The 26174-nt window shown below is 46.2% G+C and overlaps 1 protein-coding gene across 10 annotated transcripts in view; it reads left to right on the top strand.

Annotated features, from left to right (window-relative positions):
* The window catches only part of ERI3 (ERI1 exoribonuclease family member 3), a 122068-nt gene that overhangs the window by 11451 nt on the left and 84443 nt on the right, over positions 1 to 26174 (top strand). For 5 of the 10 annotated variants that reach the window (XM_053920187.1, XM_071220894.1, XM_053920185.2 and 2 more), the window contains 3 exons: positions 3028 to 3305; positions 19362 to 19478; positions 25645 to 25704. In XM_053920187.1, the coding sequence (XP_053776162.1) occupies positions 3051 to 3305; positions 19362 to 19478; positions 25645 to 25704 (432 nt within the window). In that variant the 5' untranslated portion in view covers positions 3028 to 3050. The remainder of the gene's footprint in view (positions 1 to 3027; positions 3306 to 19361; positions 19479 to 25644; positions 25705 to 26174) is intronic. The other 5 variants (XM_053920190.1, XM_053920189.2, XM_053920192.1 and 2 more) reach the window with 2 other exon arrangements.

Here is a 26174-nt window from a genome sequence, read left to right as displayed (position 1 = left end):
TGCTGAGCCACACCAGCCAGGGCTCTAGCTTTATTTTTATATATTGTATATCAGAAACTGAGTTCATACTGTTACCTTCTATTCTAATCTGACACCATGGTTTTTTTCCTTTTTCCGTATTTTAATTCTGTCCTCTAATAGTGAGAAACCTTGTTTCCGTTACCCTTAATATATGTCCTTCTGTAATAAATTCCTCTGTATGTAAGTAATCTCCCATTGCGGTCACCTTTCTTTCCCCGCTTGGCTGCCTTTTTTACTGTGCCCATGACTCCCTGCATCAGGCTCCTCCACCACTGCCCCGTGGATGCCTTCTACACCCCACATGGGCTCTGACTGCTACATTACCCCTTCCTGCATCTGTATGGATGCCCTCCTCACCTACTTGGGCTCTCATACTAGCCTCCAGACCCTTATGCTCCCCCCACTCCAACTGTTGTTGACTCCTGCCTTCCTCTGCCACAACTGATGGCTCTAAAGCCATTAGATTGCATTTTTCAGGAAGGGAAGAGGAAGAGGTGCCCTCTTTTTCTTGGCTTGAGTTGAACTTGATGCTTAGAAGTAAGGGAAGTATAGAACCTAGTGACTGCTGACATATGGAGGTCGGGTCTCCTGATGTCTGCTCTCAAGACTTCCTGCAAGAGAAGCTATTTGATGTGGGTGAAATTAGGTGAGAAAAGCAAGGCCTGCAGACAAGAGGACCTCTGGCCATCAATATCACCGTCTATGGAAGGGGATGAGACATACAGGATGCTATATGAGAGGTCTAGAGCATGCTAGGGTGTGGGAGACAATATTAATCTCTGAGGTTGCCTTTTGCATTAAGTGGATTTATAGGTCCAAAATATGGGGGATCCAGGTTTGCCTATGTGGGCATAGCACAAAAAGGTAGTAAATTATAGATCAATAATAGTAAGCTAATATTGATCCATAAATTAGTTGCAAATCCAGTTTGGCACAGGGAGGAGGTGAGAGTAGCTTCCACCTACTCTGTAGCCATCTTGGATTCTCCCAATAGTAAGCTAATAATACTTACTGAGCCAGACACTGCTCTTAGTGCTTGTGTGTGTGTCCTCTCATTTCAGTCTCACTTATGGAGTAGGAACTGTTGCCATTTCACAGGTGAGGAGTGAAGAAGAGCTGGCCCATGGTGCCATGGCAAATAACCGGTATAGCCAGGATTCAAACCTGGAAGCCCTCTTTAATCATGACACTTAATTGCCTATAGCATCTGGTACTGGGTTCTGGTTGACTATATATACACTTCGTACACTATGTTTACACGTTGGAGAACATTAAGACTTTAAGAAGTCCTTATGCATGGCCTGATTTCAAGGGGTTAGAGAAGTGTTCCAAGGCCCTGAGGGACTTTAGATCCAAACTGGAATGCATAATCTGAGCAGATGGGTGTCTCCCATCCTGTCAAGTCTTCGATACTGTTCAGGTGTGTTTGCTGTGAAGCGTTATTTCGGATTCCAGCTTTCAAAGGGATATTGGCCCATTTGCCTTTCCAAGGAATTCCCTAATGAAACTCAAGCCACCTTTTTCTATCCTGGGCTGAGTCTTGGCTGCATTTTTGGGAAGGTTGTGGAGCTATGGTGAAAATGAGCACTGTGCTAATGCAGGATCCATGAAGAACTTAAACTAATTTTCAGTCTTAGCTCCACTGCATCCACATGGAATCTCATTATAGGGATAGGGAATCGAGGACGCACACTAGCAAATATCCTAATAAGTACACAGGCAAGTTATTGTAGCTCGTTCAGTGGGTCGGGGGAGAGGCAGGATGGGAAGTGATACTTGGTATTGTCCCATGTGCACTCAGGTGGTAATGACCTCATTGCCGTTGAGTAAACTTTGGGCTTCACAGACTGTTTTCCTCCTCTGCCCTACATGAAGGAGAAAGTGCCCATCTGCAGCCTTTCAGAGGCAAGCTTTTGGCTTTAAGAATGGGTTTCCAGAAGGCATAAACTATGACCATTTCTATACTGGCAGTGAAATCTCTTGTTTGATTTTGAGGGAATTTGAGTATTTGGTATAAAAGAGGGGAAAACACAACATTTCTGCTTTGTTCCCTTTTTTTTTTTTTTAAAGGAAACTTGAGTTATTTAAAACTTAGGCTTTGATTTTTATATTTAGTTAGCCCTCTAAGGAGCAGACATTCTGCAAATTTAAAGGGAAAACTTGAAAAGTCATTTGGAGGGTTTTTTTTTTTGCACATGTTCACTCAGAAATTTACTAGACTTTTAGCAATGCTCCCATTACTGCCACATCTGGGTTTTCTCTTTTTCTTCCCTATTTAAAAAAGTCCTGCAGTCATTCAGGGCGCCTAGTAGAGAGCGAGTCTAAAGGCAGCAAATGGGAAAGCCTAAGGCAGTTGGCAGCTGTGCTCTGCAGGCGTTACTCGTTCTCCCAGGGTGCCACTTACTTGCTTGGGGGCTGGGGAATCAGCGGAATATCGTGAGCAAGCTCCCCTGTGATTGGCTCTGTTTGCTTTCACATTGGAGAAGGGAGGACAGTACATGGAGATGTCAAGATACAGACAGGAAAGCTAGGGGCAGATGGCTCAGAATGGAACTGAGGAGAGAATCTTGGGCATTTGCGCTGTCTGTCTGAGTCTGCTTAGCTCCCAGGACTGATTATGCAACAGGGTCACTTCACGTTACTTTGAGAACCTTAGCTTTAATGTTCACTAACGGTCACCACCTGAGAAGTAAGCACAGAATTTTTCTCTCTCTTAAACTTTAGAGCTCCATTTAAAGATGAAGGCCAGTGTTGCATGTTGTTTTGAGAATGACTGGGGAGATGCCAAGCTGTCAAAATGCTATAGGGGCCAGTATTAGGACCTTGAACTTCAGTAATAAATACCGTGATTTAGAAAAGGGGCTCAGAAACAAACTGGGGACTGGTTCATGTTGTGTGACTCTCCCTGAAAACTAGATAGAACAGGGCTACAGTGGGAGGGGAGTAACCCAGGCTCTCTGTTTTTTTGTTTTGTTTTGTTTTGTTTTTAAATTTTCCTCCCCTAAGTTTTAGATGCTTCTGGATGTTCAATGCTAGCACCTTTGCAGACTGGAGCAGCTCGATTTTCTTCATATTTACTTTCAAGAGCAAGAAAAGTGCTGGGCTCCCACTTATTTTCTCCCTGTGGTGTTCCGGAGTTCTGCTCCATATCCACCAGAAAGCTGGCGGCCCACGGCTTTGGCGCATCCATGGCGGCAATGGTGTCCTTCCCTCCCCAGAGGTATCACTACTTTTTAGTGCTGGACTTTGAGGCCACGTGTGACAAGCCACAGATTCAACCTCAGGTAACTGTTGCATCATTGCTTCAGAAAAGGTGGGGTGGTAAGGAGGGAGGGAGGACAGTCTTGCTTCCTGGGACCCAGAGGAACTTTCTCATGTCTTCCTGGCTTTTAGCTGCTCATCTGGAGTTCCTGCCTGGGAAGCAGGACTTGGTTCAGGCATGCTAGCGTAAGGTAGACCTGAGAAGTCTCTGGAGAGAATGGGGCACATAGTTTCTCTCTGGCCTCAGCCTTTGGGAGTCAAAATATTTCCTTTTGTCCCACTCTTCCTCTCTCCTTTCCCTTCCCTCTTTCCTTATTCTGCTATTGCTACTGTGGTCAGCTTCCAGGATGGTCCCCAGCAATCCTTGCCTCTTGAGATGCATACCCTTAGTAATTCCCCTTCTACACTGAATCAGAGGTAGCCCTGTATAACCAATACAATATAGGGTAAGAGACATTCTGAGGCTAAGTCATGAAAAGCATTGCAGTCCACCTGCTCTTCTGAGGCACTTGCTCTGGGAAAAGCCAGCCACCATGCTATGAGAACTTTGAAACAGCCCCGTGGAGAGGCACATGTACACAGGAACTGAGGCTCTTAGCTGAAAGCGAGTACCAGCTTGCCAGTCATGTTTCTTGGTGCTATCGGCAGTGGATCTGCCAGTCGCAGTCAAGCCTTTAGATAACTCCAGCCCCTGTGGACATTTACTTCACCCTCAGGAGAGACCCTGAGCCAGACTGGCCAGCTGAGCCACTCCTGAATTCCTGGCTTACAGAAACAGAGAGATAACAAATGATTATTGGTGTTTTATGCCACTAAATTCTGAGATGATTTGTTATGCAATATTAGATAACCTGAACAAGTACCATTGTTGGTCTGTTGGAAAGGAACATTTTTTTGCTTTTTTTTTTTTCCCTTAGTCACCAACTGTATTCAGAGACCTTTTATGGTATTGCTGCTAGGAAGCTTGGAGCTTTTAGGAAGCTATGCTAGGTCACCTCGGAGTGCTTGGTGTTTGCTTTGGAGGAATGATTGGGAGCCCATAAGGCAGTTCGTTGTTGGGTGGGGACCTTGGGTATGCCTGGCTCTAGGGCTGTAACTCTTCCCTGTGGGCCTGGGTTGTCAGGTGTGTAATTCTGGAATGCACAAACATATTGGTCTGGGCACGGTAAGGGAGAGGGGGAAAAGAGGACTATGGCATCAGCCACATGGGAGGCAGGGAGGAGTGTCCATTCGGAGATAAACTGTGTTCATTTTTTATGATTGATTTTTTTTTCCAGGAAGATGTCTTTCTTTAGAACAGTAGATTATTATCCATAAAGCAGACACCATGATCCCTTTTCCTTCCCCCTTCTTCTCTTCTCTTTCCTATTCTCCTTTAAAGTAGTAGTCTGCCTTTGAGGCATTGGAATCAGATGTACTGAGGTTTGGGAAGACAGGAGCAGATTGAGGAGTATGTCTTAGGCAAGGAAGTTTGTATAAAAGGGAATACAGCTTTGGAGCTACCTGAACTATATTTACTTTCTTAGCCCATGCTGTAGGGTCTTCTCTGTCTCCCAGAACTACTGGAGATTCTATGATGGGTGTGCCTGTGTGGTGGGTAGGAATTTTGGTTATGTAGATTCTCTAAGGCTGGGAATTGGGGATTTATATCCTGATATACCATATTACTTCCCTTACTGGTATACAGTCTGAAATCCAACACATCCCTATTGATGTGTTGTTGAGAATCTGAACTTCAGGATTGCTTGGCACCTCGCTTTGGCCTTTCCTGCTTTCTGCCTCCTGGCACATACCTATGTATGTTTGTTTCTGAGCTTTCAGTTGGAGTATGAGTTCAAATAATTATGTAGCTCTCTTCTCTTGTTCTACAGAGGGTCCTACCAATGTTGCTGAAGGTGAAGCCTGATTCTTGTCTCAATTTGGTCTGTCAGTATCACCTTTCATCTCTCTTTCAAGGTCATTCTTCTTTTTATTTATTTATTGCAATGTTGAAGACATAATGCAGTACAGATTTAAATCACTTGTGTCACCAACTTCTTTTCCAGACTTAGGCACCAAGGCCTTTCAGACTTAGGCAGAGGTGAGGCTTCACGCTGTTTACTAGGATCTGGCCTGATTAAAGATTATCTACAGAATCAATGAACCCTGATGATGTGATTCCAAGGGCACTTAAGGAATTGGCTGCCCTGGTTCATTATTAGGAAAGCATTAGCTGCTGCTTTAGAGAACTCAGGAAGAAGCATTTGCTGTCTTGCTTATCTTTATAAGGGGAATACGAATGATCTTGGAAATTATAGACCCGTTAGTTTACTGTGATTCCAGAGAAGATACTTGACCTGATCGTCAGATAATCAATCAACAAACAGCTAGAAGAGCATAGGGTACTGAGTAATAACTTACATGGGTTTGTGAAGAAGAGCAAATCCTGTCAGATCAATCTAACTTCTTGCGGTGACATAGTGATGGATTTGAGTGGATCTAGGGCAAGTGATGAATGTAATGCATCTCTACTTCATTAAGCCTCTACAATGCTGTGATCAACAGGTAGGAAAGGGAATTTGGGGCTAGGCAGCTCTGCTGGACTGTCCATTGAACTAGTCTCGGGAAGGGGATGTGTAGCTTAGGAGAGACTTGAGACCTGTTGTTAGTGGCAACTTAAAGCTCCCCAACCCTTCTGCTTAAAAAAAAGAAAAGAGAAAAAAAAAGTCTTTCCTAAAGTTTGCAGGTAGCAAGATCCTAAAAGGATTCAGGGAAAGTTTGGAAGGTGGACTGGAGAACTCGTCAGTCCCAAATCTGACATCATCCTTCCACTGAGGTACTCATAGTACAGGTTCTCCTTCGATCCTCTGCTATTTTGGTCTTCTGGTCAACAAGGACAGTGCAGAAATTAGAAAAGCTCAGGATAAGAGGAACCGAAATCATAAGAAGCACAAAAATAAGAGTTAGGAAGAAAAGAAATTGAATGTGGTTTTAGTGACTGATTCTTGTCCAGACTAAATTAATTCATCATATGGGAAGTAATTGTTCCAAGAAATATAATAACTTGCTCTTCATTTTAATAAGGACAAAAAGAAAGGAATTTAAATGGAATCAGAAAAGAATGAGAATGAACTTCTGAAGAGATAGTAAAAGGACTAGAAAAGGGTGTGCCAGTTAGGTCAGCCTGCCCTAGCGCTCTCTCTGAGTGGCTTGGTGGTTGTCCACTTGACAGAGAGCCTGTGGGCAGGTCTGTGTGGCTCCCGGAATGGTCTCGGGGCTGTGGATGAGAACCACCCCCACTCCCCTCATGCCTGGCTCCCAGGAGCTCTCAGTACTTCGGGCCTCTGCCGAGTACACTTCTGATTCTTATGAGAGTGTGTCATACCCCTCATTACGTAGGGGCAGAAACAAATTTTGGGCCAGGGCCCATCTGGAGGCTCGGCATTGGGTTCATTCTCTCATCTGCCTCTGGTTGTCAGAAGTCCCTGAGTCAGCCTATTGGGACTGTCCTAAAGGAATACCACTAAGAAAAACTAACAGGTGTAAGCTCTGTTGTACTGGGTACGTAACAGTATTGGTTATAAACGTGGTAAAATGTGATATTTTCCATTTGTCATCATTTTTGCTGTTTATTTTTGTACTTTGTTCAGCTAGGTGAAACTAGAATGGTCGGTTTGCCAGTAATAGGCTTTCACTGTCTGGTTTTTGCACTCATTTTGTTTTACATGTTTTGATTCAGATTAACATAATAGGTATTGGTTGAATATGAGACTGTTTTTCCATTTGAAAACTTTTTTTTTTCACTTAAATTTTAATTTAGGTAGTTTAAAATGCTTTATAGACTCTAAATTTGAGGAATACGATTCCTTTCTTGCTTTAGGAATTGTTTCCTGGTATGGAAGGAGGTTTTTATGTGGCTTAGGAGAATCGTGGCTCCTGCATCCTGCTAGCAGAGGTCGCGTCGCTCATTTTGGTGTGCATGCAGTGGTGGTGGCGGTGACCCCCCGGCCCAGGGGGCAGCCTGAAAGCTTTGGTGGGATCTGTAATTGTGCGTCTTTAACCTGGGGGCAGTTGTCTCAGCACCTCAGAGTTCAGAAAAGACCAAAGCAAATGGAACTGAGGAAAGTGAAGTACAGACCACCACACAAACAGATTGGAAGCCTGGGTGCTGCCCACCCACCCTCCCTGAGTTTCCTCTGGCCCCCCCTCAGGCTCCCAGGCACATAGTCTTTTCCCCAGCGCCCTGTAGCAGCCCTGCTGACTGTCGTCCTTCTCGTCCGTATTCAAGGGCTCAAGGGCCCGTGACTTTGGAGAAAGATGACTTTTGGGATTGGGGTTTTTCTAGTGTTTGGTCTCTGTCCACAAGGGTTTTTTTGTTTTTTTTTTTAAAGGAAACCTTAAAGAGACTCCATCTGCATTTTGAGTTAGAACCATGAGCAAAGGAGTTTCTTTTTTATAGAAAATTGTCCAGATGCTGGGTTATTTTGGGAGGGTAGGGTGGGGGAGAGGACGGTGACATGAGAAGGAATAATATAGGAGAGAGGCATTTGAAGAATTTCAGTGTAACTTATTGCTGGCACATCATTATTAGTCCTTTGTGGAAGAGACATTTTGGAAAACTTTATGAGAGAGACATTTAAAAAAAAAACTTTATAGAAAATTGGTTAAGATCCCTACAAATGAAACTATATGGATTCCCTTCACCTCCATTCAAGCCTGAGAGGCAGGCTCCCCCTACTTCATACCCTCCACCCAATACATACATAGTATTCTTGGTCTGTATTTAGCTTCTCCTTCTCCCCACGCGTGTGATTCCTGCACACACCCAGTGAATGGAAAGCAGTTTCCTAGAGAAAGGACCCACCCCTCCCCACTCCCTCCCTTCCCACTCACTTGTCCTGGCTGCAGCTCCTCCAAATGGGAGGGGTCGGGCCAGGCTTTTTAGCAGGAGAGCCCAGTTGTTGGGTTGTGGTCTGTCTGGCTGTGGCCCCAGTCAGCCTGCACTTTTTTCTGTACAGACAGGCGAAGGCGCTGATGCTATTCTTCTAAACTGGGAAATGAAATGCAAAACCGACGTTAATGTAACATTATGGTTGAGATTAAATGCACCAAAATCAGGAAATTCAAAGTTATGCTTCCCACAGCAACTATAACTCAGCCTCATCTGGCGTGTGTAGTATTTTGTGTTAGTGTGAATGGTGTTATATGTTAAGACATTAAAGTTAACACCATAAGCAGAGCACAAAATGCTTGAGGGGGCTGAGTTATGATGACTGTGTGAGCCGTAAGTGTTCTTGCACAGGCTCCCGACTCCTGGAATAATTTTCCCCCTGCCCATCAGACCAGTTATTGCCTTTCTTTTTAGTTATATCTGTGCTTTAACACCTCTCTTCTTTCAGGGTCACTATAAATGAATTCCTCTATTGGTGGCCAGTGATGGTGGTGGGAATAGGGTAGCTCACTAGGCCTTTTTGTCCTTTTTGTTGCTGCCTCCATAAATGTGGTGCTTCTTCCTCCCCCTCCACCTGCTGTTTCCTTGTGGTCCCTCACAGGGATGGCCCTCCCCCTGATTCTCACTGTGACTCCTCACTGCTGCTCCCTGAAAGGGAACAAGCATTGGCTGTCCCAACATCTTAGCCATGTTGTAACTTCACCTGAAAGCCAAAGGCCCCTTCTTTATTTGGAGCAGACACAGTAATGGAGAAGCAAAGTACACATCTCAGGGCGTGGAGAACTGATGGCACGGTGGTGTTACATGATTGAAGTGGGTTTATGGGCTCTATTCAGACAGCTTCTTACCCTCTACTTTTAAGTTGTCATGGTGTGTAGTTAGTCTATGGAGTTGCCTAGGGGTGGGGCCAGGAACTTTCTTTGGGGAGCACTAAGTCACTGGTAACAAAATCATCACATAATTTAGTACAAATCAGGAAGCATTCTCTCCCTCCTCGCCAGCCTCTTACTATCCTGGTGGCCTCCCCAGGGCTGAGACAGCTGTTGGAATGCTGATTTCATTAGACACTGGGCTAAGGTTGGTGATGGGGAAGAGCTCTAAAGAATAGGGCCCTTGATAAAGGGGGAATGAAGTTAGGGACTGTAAACTAAGGGTGACATTGAGCTGCCTTTTAAGGTTTTTGTTGGAGATGACAAAACCAGAAATGGGCAAAGGACCTTATTGTAACCACCTTAGAAGCAATAAAAAGGCTTTTTCAAAATTCTTTGGATAGCAACTTCAAGCTCTGTGTTAGATGCTGGGGACATAAAGACAAGGAGAAAATGCTCCTACCCTCAAGGAGCTCATACTTGGCGAGAGTAGACACCATTTAGCAGTATAACTACTATCACGTAGGTAAGTGCTTGGTTCAGTGGGGCACAAAGGCGGGGATTGATCAACCCTGCTTGCAGTTTAGGGAAGGGTCGCATAGGTTTCCTGGCAAGAGAAACCTAGGAGACTGGAAGGGGCCAAGTAGGTCCTAGCCTTCTCAGAACTGTTGCAGAACGTGCTCAGAGTTATCCGGGAGGAATTGAGCTAAGTTTGAAAAAAGGGAACTGAATTGGGTGCTTGTTTGTGGGAATATTGAAAGTGAGGAAGAGGGAAGATGAAGACTCTGAACCTAGCAGAGATTTCACCATTTAGTTTGTACGTTTATTGGTATCAGTGACATGGTATTTCTGGCATTCAAGACAGAAGGTCTTATTGGGATGCTATGAGTGAGATTACAAAGGTTTGAAGAGGCTTAAGAGAATTTTAGCCAATAAAGTGTGAGCAGAAAGGGCGAAGGTCAATGTCGAAATACCTGAGCTGAGGCTTTGAGGCATCTTCACGGAGGGCTCATCTGATGCCTCTGCTGCCATTGAAGGCAGCGCTGGGTTAGGCTGCTGTGTCTCTCTGGAGAGAGGCAAGGGCTGGAGAATGACATGACACCCTATCCCTACCTCCAAAAGTACTGGCAGTTTGGATCTGGATCTACTAGGCAACCCTCGGGAAGACCCACCTTCCATAGATCAGGGAGGTTTATACCCTTCAAACAGATGAACCGTTGGGAAGGAAGGATTAATGAAGAGGCAGGAGGCCTGGGTAACAAGGGAAGATTTGCTACAGCAGAGACGACTAGAAGGCGAGGGGGTGGGGGTTGAGCTCTCCCTTGGAGCAGCAGCAACAGGTACCCAGCCATGGAGGGAGAGCCAGGTCAGGAAGGGATAGTGGGGAGGTGAATTCCAGAGGAGTAGTTAGGCTAAGCCCACAGGCTTCATTTTTTTCCTGTGCCCCATCCTGTCTTGTTTATTTTTTCTCGCTGATATTGATTGCATTTCTTACTTTGTCATGAGGAAACTGATGTTAGCAAATGCTTTCTCCATCTTGGTGTCTTGTTGGGGGAAAGGGTCCTGTATCATTTTAATTCAGATGCCATTGGGATGATTATATTTTATTCTCTTATCTTGGTTCACAATACTTAAAAAGCCCCCATAGTCATACATTTATGTGATGTTTTGAACTTTAGCTGTGAAAATTGAGCTATAGCTTAAAAGCCTGAAATAAGAGTGTTTCCAGATTGACATGAGCCCCAAAGGCTGACAGGTCTGCAGCAGAAGGGCAAGCCGGCTGGGGGGACAGGCAGAGAAGCGTTTGTGTGTACTGAGTGCTACCATAAGCAGAGCCCTGTTAGGTGCCAAGAGAATCAGAAAGGGTCAAGTAGACCCTGGAGGGAGAGACAGATAACAGGGAAGCTTTAAACCTGAAGTAGCGGTACCTTGGGATGGGCTGCTGTTTTGGTCCGATCCCTGTATATAGCGGGGGATCTTGGTCTGTGGGCAGCGTAACAGATCTATTACATGTGCTGTGGTCATTGTCTAGTCCTGGGGAGGTCCTTCTAAGGTCTGGTCTGAAGGCTAAATGCTGGCAGAGATTCTTGTTTGGAGATTCCGAAGTTGCTGAAAGGAAAGAGCATGCAGGGTCCACAGTGAGGTTGGGGGCAAAGTTAGTTAGCCAGAGTAGGAACTGTGAACGCATTGTTGAGCTCATAGCTCTTGTGGATACTAGTGGGCTCCTGGGAGTCAGCGGTGCTAAGAGATTTGGTAAGGAGTAGAGTGTGGAACCTGGGGTTGTTGTAAATGGGATGCTCTGAGCTGAAGATCCATATCAGTGAGAACTGATACAGGTGAGTTCTTTAGTGGTGATGTAGGTGGTTACTCCTCTAGGATCTGTTTGATGAGCTGTTTGGCCATTGGCCTATGGGAGGTAGGTGGTGATGATTAGGTACATAGGATGTTAACTGGCTAGCAAGCTTGGAATCTTGCTCTCCAAAAGCGTGTTGCAGACTGAGAGCCATGGGTTGAGATTGTAGTGTTGGAAATGGGATCCAGGGACAATCTGCATTTTCCATGTTTTTTTTTTCCACCACTAGAAGCATTTGAATGATCAACTCAAAGGAACTGGTAGTTAGTTGGGGATGGAGGACTAACGCACTAATGAATGGGATGAAACTTGCCATTGTGATAAGGTCTACTTTCGCATGACTAGAGACACAATGCTGGGGTGGTCCTTAAAGGAAGTTCATGACGTGTGGAATGTGGTGGTTGGTGATGTTGGTGAGGAGCCCCCAACTTGGTGTCTCAGGATATTGCACAAACTTTAGCAAGCATCAGAACCACCTGGAGGGCTTGTTAAGCCACAGATTGCTGGCCCCACCCTCTGGGTTTCTGATTCAGAAAATCTGGGATGGAGGCCAGGAACTTGTGTGTCCATTCTCAGTTGCAGGGATGCTGCCTGTGAGGGAGCATGTGTTGAGAACACTGACTGCCTTAGCTTTCTCCTCCATAGAATAGGGTAGTAATTCCTGCCCGCCTTACAGAGATATGGGACCAGATGAGCCAGTGTGTGAGAAAGTGTTCAGCACATTGTGGGCAGGCTGTCAGTCTGTGTATTGCTTGCTTACGGGCCAGTGATTTTCAAAATCTGCCATCATGTTAGCACAACCATTTCCCTGTCCCAGCATCTGGGCTTCAGGCATGGACAGAGAACAGGGAATCTGTGAAGCACCCTGTGGGGATGCAGGCTTCTGTGATAAGACCGGAGCCCCTGGAGCTATGGATGGGGTTACTGAACAAGGCCTCCTGAAGCCCAGACAGCCTCTCTGGGTTCTAATCCAAGTTGCCTGATCAGAACCCTCTGCCTGCCTGGGTGGGCCTGGCCCTGGCTTGATCACCTGTTACTTACCCCCACCTCTTCTTCCCCAGCTAGTGGATCTTTAGTACAGTTTTTGCATTGACTAGAAAAATGGTCTTTGTCTAACCAAGCCTCCGATTCATCTTGTGATCTCAAGAATGTTGCATGACTTTTCCCCACCTTGTTGGGTGATTAACTGAACAGGCTTTGGCTGCATATGCCCAAGTCCCGGAATGTAGAACCTGACCTCCATAGGGAGGGAAGCTGGGCAGCCTTTGTTCAAATGAGAAGCAACATAGCATAGTGGTTCAGGGCGTGGACTCCAGAATCGGACTGTCTGGATTTGAGCCTAGTCTCCACCGCTTACTTGCAGTGTGGCTTGCCTTGGGCAAGTCACTGGTACTCTTTATGCCTCACTTGCCTCATTGGCAAAATGGGGTTAACAGTAGTACCAATCTTACAGGACTGTTGGGAGGATACATGCAGGTGCTTAGGATAGTGCCTGGCATGTAAGAGCTATATGTGTCCGCTCTTACTAGTAGAATTACCACTACTGTTATTCTGACTCATGGCCTCATAATACGCTATTGGGGGTACAGCAGGTGACTGAGAGGCAGGCCCCAATTCTTCAGGGAGAGTAGCGAGAGCCTGCAGGCCCCCTATCAACATAGCGGACAGAGTCAGGCACTACGCAGAGAGATTTTTTTTTCCTTCCAAAGGAATGGTAAGTTGGACTTGGCACCACTTCCATGCCCTCCCTCAGTGCTGCCTCTAGGGCGCCTCTCCTACATATAACCTGAGATTTGTTTCAATTAATTCTGTGACAAATACATGTATACAGGTAGCTACAAAAAAATCATTTGGTTGTTTGCTGCCCTGAAGGGTTGGCTTCACAGATGCCACTAATATCTGAAGTTACTACTATTGAATATCTAAAAATGTTTGAGCTGAGGCTGATCCAGAGTCTTGTGCGCATAGAGGTAGACACAGCCATGCACACCCCTGGGTGAGGATACAGTTTCTAAGACTTTTGGTCTCCTTCATTTATTGAAATTAAATATATGTTTTTAAATTCAGGTTTCTGTAAATTATAATTCACTGTTTCCCGCCCCCAACAAAGAATAGCGTTATTCATTTTCAGCCTCTTTTCTACATTTTAATTGCTTTGGAGTCTATGGGGATGGGTGAAGAGGGACATGTAGGTGAAAAATCAGCCCTTTAAAGCTCCGATTTTTTTTACCCTTCCTTGTCCTGAAACTTCTAGTATCAGCTCTCATCTGTCAAAGTGTAAATCAGCAATTAAAACCCAAACAGCCAAATGCCAAAGATGACCCGAAGCACAAAGCAACTGACAAACAAGTCCGGACAAATCGACGGGTAATTTATAAGCTTTGCCCTAAAATCTAATTATTTGGCAATTCGAATTTGCAGCCAGCCAGGGCTCGGCAATAAATTTAACCCGCCATAAATTATTTAGGAGCAGGCTGTGGTGTAAATCAAAACCACGAGTGTTTGTTTAAGAAATAAGCTCCTTGTGCATAAAATGTCTTTTTTTTTCCCCCCAAGGAAGAAACTGTTAAGCAAAGCATGCCCCATTTGTTGCCCAGTGCAGCCCTCACCTCTCCCTCTTAACTTCCCCTCTTCACTGTGGCCAGGAAGCTCCTTGATCCCTTGGAGAAAGGACCTGCCATTTATGGGACTTTTATCCAAAAACCAAATATTTGGATAAAACCCATGTTTTTGCCAAGTACTACTTTTTCTGCCTTATGGTGTGATGTTGCTTTTGGATTTTATCAAAACTTTCTATGCAGGGGCACACACGTTTTGAAATTTTCTTCAGAGGATGAAGGGAAGAGATATATTAGTTGTTACTGTCTGTAAATTGAGGGAATGCCAGTTCCTAGGTTGAGAGGGGAAAGCCATGAAAAATGATCTGCTCATTCCCTTATTTCAGACAGGACCATAGAGCCATCCGCTCAGGCAAAGGGGAACCTGTGCTTTGGGGAAAAGCTCTGTGGTTCGCTACAGTATTCGCTAGAATACTGTGGTTCCCTAAAGCTCTGTCCCACTGTCAAGAAATCCCAAGGCTAACCTAAGTCCCTCCTGCTTAAAATCCTTTTGTTGTTCTATCTTCCAATATGATCTTATCACTGCAGATACTGCAGTTGAAGAGAGTTTGAATACCCTGTAAGCAACCTATACATTTACTTCTTGTAATCTACTGATTGGGGGTGTGCAGTTTCATTTGCAATGCTGCTGCAGCTTTGTCCTCAGTTTATCAAGAAAATCGGCTGGGTTCCTAGTTGAGCAATTGGAAAGTGGCTGCATTTGGAACCCTCGTTCCAGCTTAAACCTCTGCTCACTTAAAAAAGGAAAAGAATATTTTCTTGGTGCTTCCTTTTTATCTTTCTGTCTTTCCTCCCTTTAAAAAAAAATTCATAGCTGGCATTTTATTGAGGGACACAGCAGATGCAATTAGTTTAGAAACAAAGATACTTTGAAAAACCCAAATTCTAAGGCTTTGTCCTTAGTTATCAAGTTGTGGCCAATTCCCATGCACCATCAACTTTTTGAGTTTTATGGTGCTCTACTCTGGGACAACCTAGCGGGGCGAACAACTTGTGATTGGTGTAGGGTGACCAACTGTCCCACTTTTAGCCCTAAAAGTCCTGTGTTCCAGGAAACCCTTGGTCTGTGCAAACAGAAAACTGGGGCACTGGTGGGTTTTAGCAGTTGAGAGAAGCTGAGAAACCACTTAAAGATGAGAGGCAGGGGATCTGGTAGAACGGGCTTTGGAGTATTCCATGTCTGGATGTGAATTCTGGCTTACCACCTTTGCCACCTTAGGTAGATCACTTCACCTCTCTGGTCCCGTGGAGAGCTCTGCCAGAGCAGAGTGCTATCTGTTAGAGCCACGTGCTTGGCTTCTATCTTGCCATTTATCATCCCTTTCATACGTTTCTACTCACCAAAAGTGGAGAGAGTGAAGTCTGTCTGCCAGGATGGGACTGGGTGCTGGAGATGCAAACTGAAGGCTTCTGGTTCCTGCCCTCCCCCAGCTTGGAGCACAGCGCCATCTGCGTCCCTGCACCCATAGTGGCCTCTGCTCGGAAGCAGTCCTTTAGGACTTCCTGCCTGGATGGTCCACATTTGTTGCTCTGGTAACTTGAAGCAGTTGCTCTTCCTAGGAGATAGACTGAGCTCCTCAAAGACAGCCTTTCGGACTAAAAGAATCAGATTTTTCTTGACTCTTCAGATTTTGAAAGCTGCTAATCCTACTTTCTTTAAATCTCATTTCCCCATTTGGAGTTCCAGCTCCATTCCTTACTAGCAGTATAACCTTGTGCGAATGACAGCTTCTTTCTGGGCCTTAGTGTATTTGTAAAATGGGAACAGTAATGGTTCCTACTGCATGAGTTGTTAGGAGGAGTCAGTGAGATCATTGCATGTAGCAGAGTGTCTGACACATAGTAAACAATAGGTGGAAGGAATGAAACGATTCCATTCTCTGCTTGTCCCCAAGGATGTTGGGGTCAGCCTCTCTCGACCCCTTGCACCTCACAGAGAGGAGCCACATCTCATTGTATTTATCTGTTCCACCCCCAGCAGCCCCTGCCTGGTAAGTAGTATTGGTCTATGACCTCATGATGACAGTGATAATGATGATAGGACCTATCTTCCAGGATTGATTAAGGGTAAACTAGGAAACTATATTTCAAAGCACACTGTAAACTGAAAAGCCTAACACTTGGGATGTGCCTTCACTAAGATATTTATCATAGTGCGTTGTTCATTATTTGTTCATGTATCTTTTCTGTTCAGCAGTCTGTGGGCATCCCTCACAGCAAGTCCACACCTTAACCCTAAATCTCACTCCACCACCTGTATGCTGCCCTGCACACAGTAGGGCACAGGTGGTTTAATTGAATGCAAATGACATACAAATGTAAGGGATTGTGAAAATATTAACAGAGGAAGAAAAGAGGGCTGGCTGGTAAATACAAACTGGTTCTTTCCTTCATGGTGCTACCTTTTTAAAGGCAGACACTCAACTATTCCTAAAATAAAAACCCCCAAAAACCCCAAAACTTCTTTCATCATTCTAAGGGAATGATGAAATTGGAGGAAGGAAAAGGAGAAGGAGTGGGAAGAAGTTTCATTATCAAAGCAACTGCCCCTAGGAGCTGGCACTTAACCACGTCTTCATAAGCTCTTGAAATTAATGAGATCAACCTATAACTTTGGGGTAACCTCTCTGAGTTACCCCTCGTTTTTCATGGAGCTGAGGCTTGTTTGTTCCTCCTCTCTGGGAGAGTGGTAGTGAAGATGAGCGCTCAAGTTGGCGCCATTTCCCCAGGGGTGAAGAAGCCAGTAGCAGGAAAGTTTGAAGATGGAGCTGCAGTGGGGAAACCCGCAGGCCAAGTTTTCAGAGAATCTACTGGGGCCGCTGACTCGATGCTGGTCAGAGCAGGGGCTGAAGCACTTACTATTTTATAATAAATACTAATGAAATCCTAGATCCATAATAACATTTCGGATATCTAAAACAAACCATGTGCTTGTAAAAAAGTGGAAAGAGATCAACTTTTAAGTCATAAATTCTTGGTAATAAGGGTTTTTTTCTATTTGTGTTTGATAGATATTTTTGTTTCCAGAGGAATGTCAACTCCTAATTTCATAATGTATCGTGGGCTTAAGAAAATTGAATTTAATAAAAGCCAGAGATGAATGGCATCCTTAAAGGTCCCAACACTTGTCTTTATTAGCAGGACAAACTGCAGGTCTCCAAACACTGCTTCTCTTGAAATGAAAGTTTAAATGAAAAGTACAGTTGTGTCACAGGTTAAATTTCATTGTGGGCCCAGCTAACATTGTTAGTGAGGAGCTGGCTGTATTTGTTTCCTGAGACACCAGGGCAGCCAAACTCACCAGGTTCTGGAGCTCTTTCTGTTGGGAAGGTTTTTTTTTTTTTCTTCTTCTTCTTCTTCTTAATGGGAGAGGAAGGATAAATCCGAAATTAAGGAGTCAGATAAGCCTGACTCAGATGAGCCCCACCTCAGAGTTAGCTCCTGGGGATCTTAGAGATCTGATTTTAAGGGGGACCAATATGTGTGTTGTGTATGTGTGCTTTAATTTTGTGTTTGGCAAAACACTCTTCCACTTGGCCGGTTTTATAGTGTGTGTGGCCAATGAGAGGCCCAGGGAATTGGGGAACACGTTGAGAGGAGAAGCATCACCCAGTCCAAACAGCAGCTTGGGCGTCTTCTCTGTTCCCCCTTGGCTCCAACCTTGCAGCATCCCTGCCCTTCCTACTTTGGGGATTCCTGTCAGCTTCCCCATCTTTGGGGATCACCCCAGGGAGACCAGGCAACCAGAACCTTTGACTTTCTCCATCATGAAGCCTGATCGCCTTGCTTTGGTCTTCAGTCCTGCTGTAATCTGTCAGATGAAAATAGCTGCTTTAACAACAAGTTTGACGGTGGGTCTGTTTAGGAGAAGGGTGCCTAGCTGCCCCAGGATGGCGGGACGTTGGCCATTTCGCCCGCCTTTCCACGTGCCTGTTTCTTGCGTGTCATCAGGTGCGGAACAGCTTCCCTGTTGCTTCTCCAGGCTGTCCCTGGGGAGATCCAGTTGGCCTTGAATTTAGCGACACTGGAAAGGTCCTCTCCAGAGTGGGGGCCCTGGGAGAGGAACTGACTGGAACTGACTGCTGGGGCTGTTGATTGGGCAGAGCCCCCCTTCTCTCTTTCTCTCTCTCTCTCTGCAGTGGAGGCCTTTTCCACATGCTAATTTTACTCGGAGGATTTTGCTTTTATTTATTTATTTTATTATTTCCTATTTGTCTCTTCCAGATGTTTTCAGGCAGTTTTTGTGTGTGTGTGTTGTAAACTAATTCCATTCATGTTTTAAAAATTTATGAAAGCGCTAATAAAAATGTCAAAGTAGTAAAAATGTTAGCTTTTCCTCTGCTTTGATTAAATTTCGCAAACTGTTTTTGAATATTAAAAAGCAATAATTTTTTTTATTCTCTCTGCTCGTTTCCCCTCTTCTCTCCGGTGCGTGTGTGCTCTCCCCTGCCCTCTCCCCCCGCCCCCCCTCCATGCGTCCCTCCCTTCCCGGGAGCGATGTGTGAGGCTTGCTGCACAGCCAGCCTTCTGCAAGCCTGTTTGCACACCAGGACCTTGGTGTGCTGTGCATCTCTATTAAATAACGGAGACAAATTAATCTTAGAGACACCAAACAAATTGTCACTCCTCCTCCTTCTCTTCCATTACGTTCCAGTGGACTGGGAAGGGCTGGTTAAGCGATTTGGGGTGGGGGAGCCGGTGGGAGGGGGGAGAGCTTACTGCCTGAAAGAAAGGTAGGAAGCAGTAGCTCCTATTACTCTTACTCAGTTTTTTCCTCTTTAGTCTCCCCTTCGGCTTTATTTATTATATATCTTTTTTTTTTTTTTTGGTGGGGGTAAAAACTAATGATGAAGAAACTCAGCTCTGTTTAAACTTCACGTCCAGGAAGCTGTGCCCTGGTCTGATGGCCAGTTGTCTGTATGGCTGGAGATCCAGGCCCCTCCCAGGGCAGGGACCTGGGCTGGGGAAGGAGGGGAGGACTTTTAGGGGCTGGAGTGAGCCAGCCTCTGGTAGAGAGCCACTTGGGGAAACTGGGGCAGACTGTCTTACTTCTCCTTTCCAGACGGTGGGGTGGCACATGTGTCTCGTCCCTGGAATCTGTGAGAATATTCACAGTGGGCGGGTTGGGGCTGTGACTGAGTTAGCGCCATTTCACTCAGTCTGGGTTTGGCCTGGCAGGAAGTGATGAGTTCAAAACACTCCCTCATTCTTGACTCTCGGAGTTACTATTTGAAATGGTTGATTAAAAAAAAAACTAAAATAAACAATAAAAACTTATTTTTTTCTCTTCTTTGTCTTTGCTATTCCAGGAAATCATCGAGTTCCCCATCCTGAAGTTAAATGGCCGGACCATGGAGATTGAGTCTACCTTTCACATGTATGTCCAGCCTGTAGTCCATCCACAGCTTACTCCCTTCTGCACAGAGGTAAGGGCTCTGGAACTGAACAGCAAGGGCTGTTGGAGCAGGAGCTTTTGGATCATTGGTATACAGGCCGATTAGTGAAAGTTCTTATCGGCTAAAGTGGGTGCGTATTGGACCCCGCAGTTGGCTCTACAAAGTCTGCCATTCCACTTGGGTCATTCTGGTCATTGGAGACCCAGGGAAAGCAGTGGCACAATCTGTCCCAGCTTCCCCAACATTTCCCCTTCCTTGCATTCCTGTCCTTCCCGGGGACCTGGCACTTGGGTTCTAGGAGCAGGATGGTGCTTCTGGAGCTCAGCTTCTTTTCAGTTTCATTTCCCTTTGGGCCCCTTGGCAACAGGTGAAGGTTTTAGCTTCTGAGAAGGAAAGGTTCAGCTTTCTTAGCTTTCTGGTGATGTTTCTCTGTCCCTGAGGAAAGTAGCCCTATGTGAAACCCTGTTGTGGGAAGCACAGTTTCTCACCAAGGAAAGAGGAGCAGTCCAAGTAGAGTATGAGCCCAGCCTGGCCAAGGCTGAAATGTCCTTTTCCTCGTCCTAGTCTGGTGCTCTGCTTGGCCTCCTTGTAAGCAGGTTAGTACTGGCCCCATTTTACAGATGGGAGCTGGGACTAACAGAGATTTTGATGCTTGCTGGAGGCCCACATAAGTGAGCCCTTGGCAGGGAGGAGGCCCTGTCAGAGTGCTGACTCTCCCGACTGTACGGAGAGCTTCTGTGGCTCTTTCCCCTGGGCTGTGTTATGTTACACTCTCCGTGGTGGCCACAGGCTATGGTGAAATCCCAAGAATGGTCAAGAATATGTGGTAACAGAGGTGATGGGAGGACACAAGTGTTTCTAGAATTCTTTCAGAATTTGGGGCTGGGGTATGTTAGAGACTTTGTGCCTTTATTTACAGACCTACTTTTTTGAACATATGAATGAAACAGGAGGAAAGAAGTGTTTGAGTAATCCCAAAACAATCTCTTTGGTGTGGAGGAAGGACCTGCCTGCCGCTGGTGGGAGGGTTCAGCGAGCTCTGCGGCAGCCTTAGCCCAGATATGAGGCCCCGAGGGTCATTCCTGGACTTGATGCCAGCGCTTGCTGCCTGGCTCTGGTGGGCCTTCTGTTGCAGGCATCCGCCTGCCAAGGTGTCCAGTCTCTCAAGTCTTTCATTGTTCCAGCTAACGATACTGAGGTTCTTGCTTCCTTTGGGGTCTACGGTTTTTTTCATCCTTTCCCTGGGAATTACCTATACCACCAGGGGGTGCTAATCTGTCCTTTTTGCCCCTTTCAAAAAAGTAACATTTTAATGATGATGAAAATCCGCTTCCTGTTGGTAAGGGAAGGGAAAACTTTCCTTATACCAGCCAGTTACCTGAGCCCTCCAGTGGTCTGAAAGTGGAGTGTTCTCTGTCCTTCTCTTCCTCTTCTCTGTGTGAAAGTCCCCCCTGGGGGACTCCGCTCTAGCTAGGCTGCTTGGCATAGACAAGGAGGCCCCGATTTGTCAAGGTTGCTGCCTGCTTAGGGATGGAACAGAATGCTGCTGGAGCTCGGCCTGCGCAGGAGTGGGTGCTCAGTAGTGTTGGGAAAAGGGATATTTTTTAGAGTAGGGCTGCTGCTGCTTGTTTTCTTTTTTAGGAGGGGGGAAGGATTGTGGGACTATGATGAAAGCTATGTTGCTTTTTTCCAGAAAGTTTCACTCAAGGACACACATACATAATTTGGATGATAGTAGGCAAGGGGGTGTTGGAAAGTCCTTGTTATGAAAGTGAAGGTGTGGCTCTGCTGGAGGCACTGAGTCTGCAGTCTGTCTGGGGCTTCCAGAGCTCAAAACGCTCCCTGACCTGGCCCCTGCCTTTTTGTCCAGCCTCATATCTCCCTGCTTCATCTTCCCCTCACGTTCCTCATCTAAAGGTCACCTTCTTACAATCTGCCTCTGCACGTGATGGTCCTTCACCTGGGTGATGCTAGCACTCTCCTCCCCCAGCCCCTGCTTGTCCCCTAGGACTCTGCTCAGGGTCACCTCCTCTAAGAAGCCTGGGAAGGCTGGGCTGTGCTCACCCCAAAATAACATTGACCATATACATTATACTGTAATTGTTTATCTGTCTTCCCACTAAACTGTGAGTTCCTTGAGGGCAGAAACTAGATCTGATCCACCTGTTTTCCATCATTAGGGCCTGGTACCAAGCAAACACTTAATATGTGTTCCTTAAATGAATGAATCTTATCAAGGAATTATTCAACCACAGTTACTCTGGCCTGTGCTAGAGTAACTACTGCTGATTTGCTCTTTTGAGCAAGTAAAGTCTTATTCGGAAAACCTCGGATCATGCAGACATTGCCCTGTCTCCATACCTCGTGGCAGTGCTGTGCAGAGAGAGACAGGGGCACAGGATGAGAGCTATTGTTCTCAGACCTCACGCTACCTGGCAGCGGCTGTCTTGCCGGCTAGAGGGAACAACCTCAAAGCCCCTGGCTGTGCCTAAGCAGCTCCTCTGGTAGAATTTTTTTTCGTGTACACGAAGTTCTTAAGAACTCTGGCGCGTGCTTGTGTGGAGCGGAGAGAGATCGGCTTGGTGCTGGCAGCAGAAAGAGGGATTCTGCTTTGGTTAAGTTTGTAGCCCACGCATAGAGGCTCTTCCTGTTCTGTGTCATGAACATGTTATTGGCCCTCTTGAAGTCCTTTCTTAGTTTCAGTTGACAGTTGGCCTGGGGACATGGTTCTGACAGAGATAGGATGGGAGGTGTTTCATTCCTTCCCAAGCCCTTTCTTTACCACCTTCAGAACCTGCTCCAATTCAGCAGATCTCTGTCTCCAGCGGCTGGACTGCCACACAGTCCCTGACCATGGGCAGTCTTTTTTGCCATTGTCATTGTCATGAAAAAACTACAAAAATACCCATTTTGCTAAATGCCAGTAAAGGGTTTTCTCTTGCACCTGCACTTACAAAGGGTGAGATTTATTGGTCTCTTTGTCTGAGCAGGAGGAGTGGGTTCTGATTATCAGATTGCAGCCAGAGACAAGTGCTTATGTAATCAACAAACTGTCTTGGTGTCAGAATACGATTGTGTTGGAGATAAACTGTGAAAGGAGAAAGTGCTGGATGTGACATGCTATTGGCACCAAGTGTCCTGGGCTGCTTCCTGTAGTTGCTAGTGTTTATGATGAAGCCAGCTCATTCCTGGATAAAGCCCTGGTGTGGGTAGGGGATCTCAGTAGCCAGCCGGGTTATCAGTCAGGGTCAAAAGCCCCTTGCCTTGCGGTTTCCGAGTCTGGGGAAGCGGGAGTTAATCTGTAATCCCTCAGTGAAAGGAACCCCGGAGCACGCATTAATTCTTCCTCTCACCTCTCCTGCTTTAAGTGGTTAAGGTCTCTGAGCTCTGTTTAGCCTGTGAGCCCTGGTTCTCAGCTTAATAATACTTGGCTTTGCTCTAGTACCTTTCATTGTGAGGATGGGAAAGCTTTTTACAAATATATATTAACCCAAGTGTGAATGAGCTTCAACTGTAGCATGAAAGATTTAAGTTATGCCTAAGGTAGAACTTCCCAGTATTTATTTTATTACATTTTCTCTCTCCCTCACAGCTTATGGTATAAGTCTTACAGGTAGGTATCTTACTGGTTGTCAGTATCAGGTATAGGGACCAACTTTCTTAATTTCACCCCATCTTCATCCAGTGCCTTGGTAGAGCTGATAAGATGGTAGTCCATCCTTGGAGGAATTATTGCAGGGGAATGTGGCCTCCCCCTGGAAAGCTGCCTCTAGTTGAACCAAGAGTTCAAGCCCCTGTGCCTCTAGGGGTTGAGTTCAAGTCCTTTAGGAAGTCAGGGGTAAGCCCTGTTTTGCTGGACCACAGTGGTACGGGAAGCATGGAGAGGGAACTTACTAGGTTCCTCCCAGGCTGATGATTCTAAGATTACTGGCCACTGGAGAGCAGTTTGAGAAAGCCCAGTATTCTGGGACCCCCAACCCCCTCCCTAGTGTGGGAAGAGGCAGGCCTAGGCCGTAGTGAAAGCTCCTGCAAAGCAGCACCTCTGGTTTTCCCTTTTGGTAGAGTGATATTCTCTCCCAAGGCAGTGATTTTCCTAGGACCCAGAGCAGGTGCTTCTGGTGTACAGAGATGCTGACCAAAGTTCCATCTCCAAGGAGGGAGGGTTCTTGGCAAGGGTGCCATTGGTTTCCTTTGTGTCTGGAAGCCCGTCAGTGTTCAGCTGATCTGAGTGACCCTTGGTGGGAGCCCAGAAAAGGAGTAGCCATACCCTTGCCCCAGGAACTCAGACCAGATATGAGATGGGCATGCAGACCCTGGAGTTTTCCGAGAAGTAAGACGGCCACGTGAGCCCTCTTTTCCAGGATAGTCCTGACCCAAAGCCCCAGCTCCAAGCGTGGGGATGTGGCTTGGCTTTGGAAGAACTAAGCAGTAGAGAAGCTGGGCCAGAAAGGGCAGCGGTGGGTCCATGGGCAGTAGTCAATCATCTGGATTTGGGAGCTGGAGTCGGTAAGAGGTCTGCTCTGGACTCTGGCCCCTGTATACCTGAGAAAAAACACAGGGCAGCTGCCTGCTCAGTGTGGCTCTGGAAGGTGTACAGGCTCTGGGTGCTAGCAGGGCTGGGCATAGGAGAGGGCTGCCAAGAAGAACACAGATTCGATGGAGGTTTTCATGTTTTTCTTCACTGCTGGCTCCCTGGTTCGTATAATGGGACCCAGCACGGAGCAGGCTCTCCATGAATAGTTGTTGGCTAAATAAAAGGAGTCTTAGCACTCCGAGATTAAAGCTGCTGACCCGGGGCTCATCTCCCACCACCCCCTCTCCTGCCCTCAGTAGACCATCCTTTCTTCTCTTTGGCTCAGGCCCTCCCTCTGCTGGGCAGTTCTTTGGTCTCCCAAGCAAGGAAAGGGTGTGAAGGTGCCAGCCGGGTGGGCATGCTGTGGGTTAAAGCCTTGTGAAACAACAGTGTAGTTAATCTTTCTAATTTATTTTCCTTTTAGACCATGGGAAGTCTGTAGGCAGCAGCTGTTACCCAATTAAAATACAGATTAATATAAAAACAGTTTCTGGAATATAAAATAGAGTGGCTGTGTCCTTACACTTCCTTAAAATACCACCTAATAATGACTTGATGAACTACAGAAACCCACCTAGAGGAACTCAGCGTTCTTAAAATGAAAATTTCTTCCCTAAAAGGTGTGTATTACCATTCCCTGTAAGTTGCTATGAGAAAATAACCTTCCCTCTTAGTGCCAGCGGTTTCTGTGAGTTGGGTATTTGGTATTCATTAAATGTAATTGTAGTTTAATTGGAGTTTAATCTGTCCCCCCAACACTTAAAAAAAAAAATAGAAGTTTCCACGCAAGCCTTCGGTGCCCCTCTCTCTGGGAGCGGCATGGTGGTTTCCAGCCGAGTCCGGCTCTGTGGATGGGACCTCCTGCCTCAGATCCTGGAGGCAGTCCGTTGTAGCCTGTGCTTAAGGGATGTTTTCACTTCTAAACAAATCAAAGCAACAAGCTTGTTTCAACCTAAGCCTGACCTTGGTGAAGCATAGGCCTGTGAGTCAGCAATTCTCTAGACCAGGTTTGTACACTAGGCTTTTTTGACTGAGTTTCCCCATCAGTTAAAGGTGCTGTTTCCCGCTTGGCTAGTTGGTATTGAGGGCCCAGGTACGCAGGGTGAAGGGTGGATGCCTGTGGGACTCCCCGGCCCTTCCCTGGCATTAGAGGGGGCACTGCTGGGCACTGGGGCACTGCTGGGCACCGAGGCCCAGAGAAGGGGTGGACTGGAAACCGAGTGTGCCTGTCCTGTGTGGTTATTTCCTAAGTCCGACAGGAGCCTCTGTGAAGCTTGGAGGTGAATTCACTTGAGATTTTAATTTGTGGGGCATTATGGAGCCTGTTGAACACAAAAGACACGTAAAATCTTGTTTTTGTTTTTACTTTTGCATGTGAGAGCTGAAACAGGAACGAGATGCACCCTGGGATCAGCAGGTAGCTGCGTATCCCTGTTTCAGGGCAGCGTGTTGTTAGGAAGTTTAGAGCGTGTCCTGGGACTTTATTCCCAAGGCTCCTGTCAGATTCTCAGCCTAAAGCAGTGCAGGCCAGAGTTCTTTACAGTAAAAGGAGAGAAACAGAAAAGAAAGAATTCAGCCCAACTTTGAGTTTTCCATCCATTGGCTCTTTATGTTTCCTTGCAGCTCACCGGGATTATTCAAGCCATGGTGGATGGTCAGCCAAGCCTGCAGCAAGTGCTGGAGGTAGGTTGAGTGACCTTTAATTCCTAACCTCTGACCCCTTCCTGCTGCCTTTCTTCCCCCCAACTCCTGAGAACGTAGCTGTGTAATTTGACTATGATTATGGCTTGATTAGAATAACATTTGCTGTCACATCAGTGACATGCTGTTGAGAGTATTGAACCATTGATCTGTCATCTCCAGCTGTTCCTGTCAGGGTTACTGACAACATGTCCAAGTGCTGCCAGGAGGCTGGTGGAGGGCCCCCGCCCGGTCCTGTGCTGGCCGGTTCTGGGCCGCCCGCGCTGGGCAGGTTGGGAAGTCCGGGAGCTGAGCTGTGGCACTGTGGGACTGGCCCCCGGGACTGGAGGTGTTTTTGTTTAGCTTTACTGTTGGCTTCTTGTGGCATATGAGCACTTCATTAACTCACCCAGAACTCCCTATTGATGGCTTTTGTTTGCTGTCAGCTCCTCCAGGAGGTGCGGCTGGGCCCG

The sequence above is a fragment of the Desmodus rotundus genome, chromosome 3, assembly GCF_022682495.2.
Source record: "Desmodus rotundus isolate HL8 chromosome 3, HLdesRot8A.1, whole genome shotgun sequence".
Classification (NCBI taxonomy): Eukaryota; Metazoa; Chordata; class Mammalia; order Chiroptera; family Phyllostomidae; genus Desmodus; species Desmodus rotundus.
The sequence above is the reverse complement of the archived record's forward strand: the minus strand, read 5'-3'. Positions and strand labels throughout refer to the sequence as shown.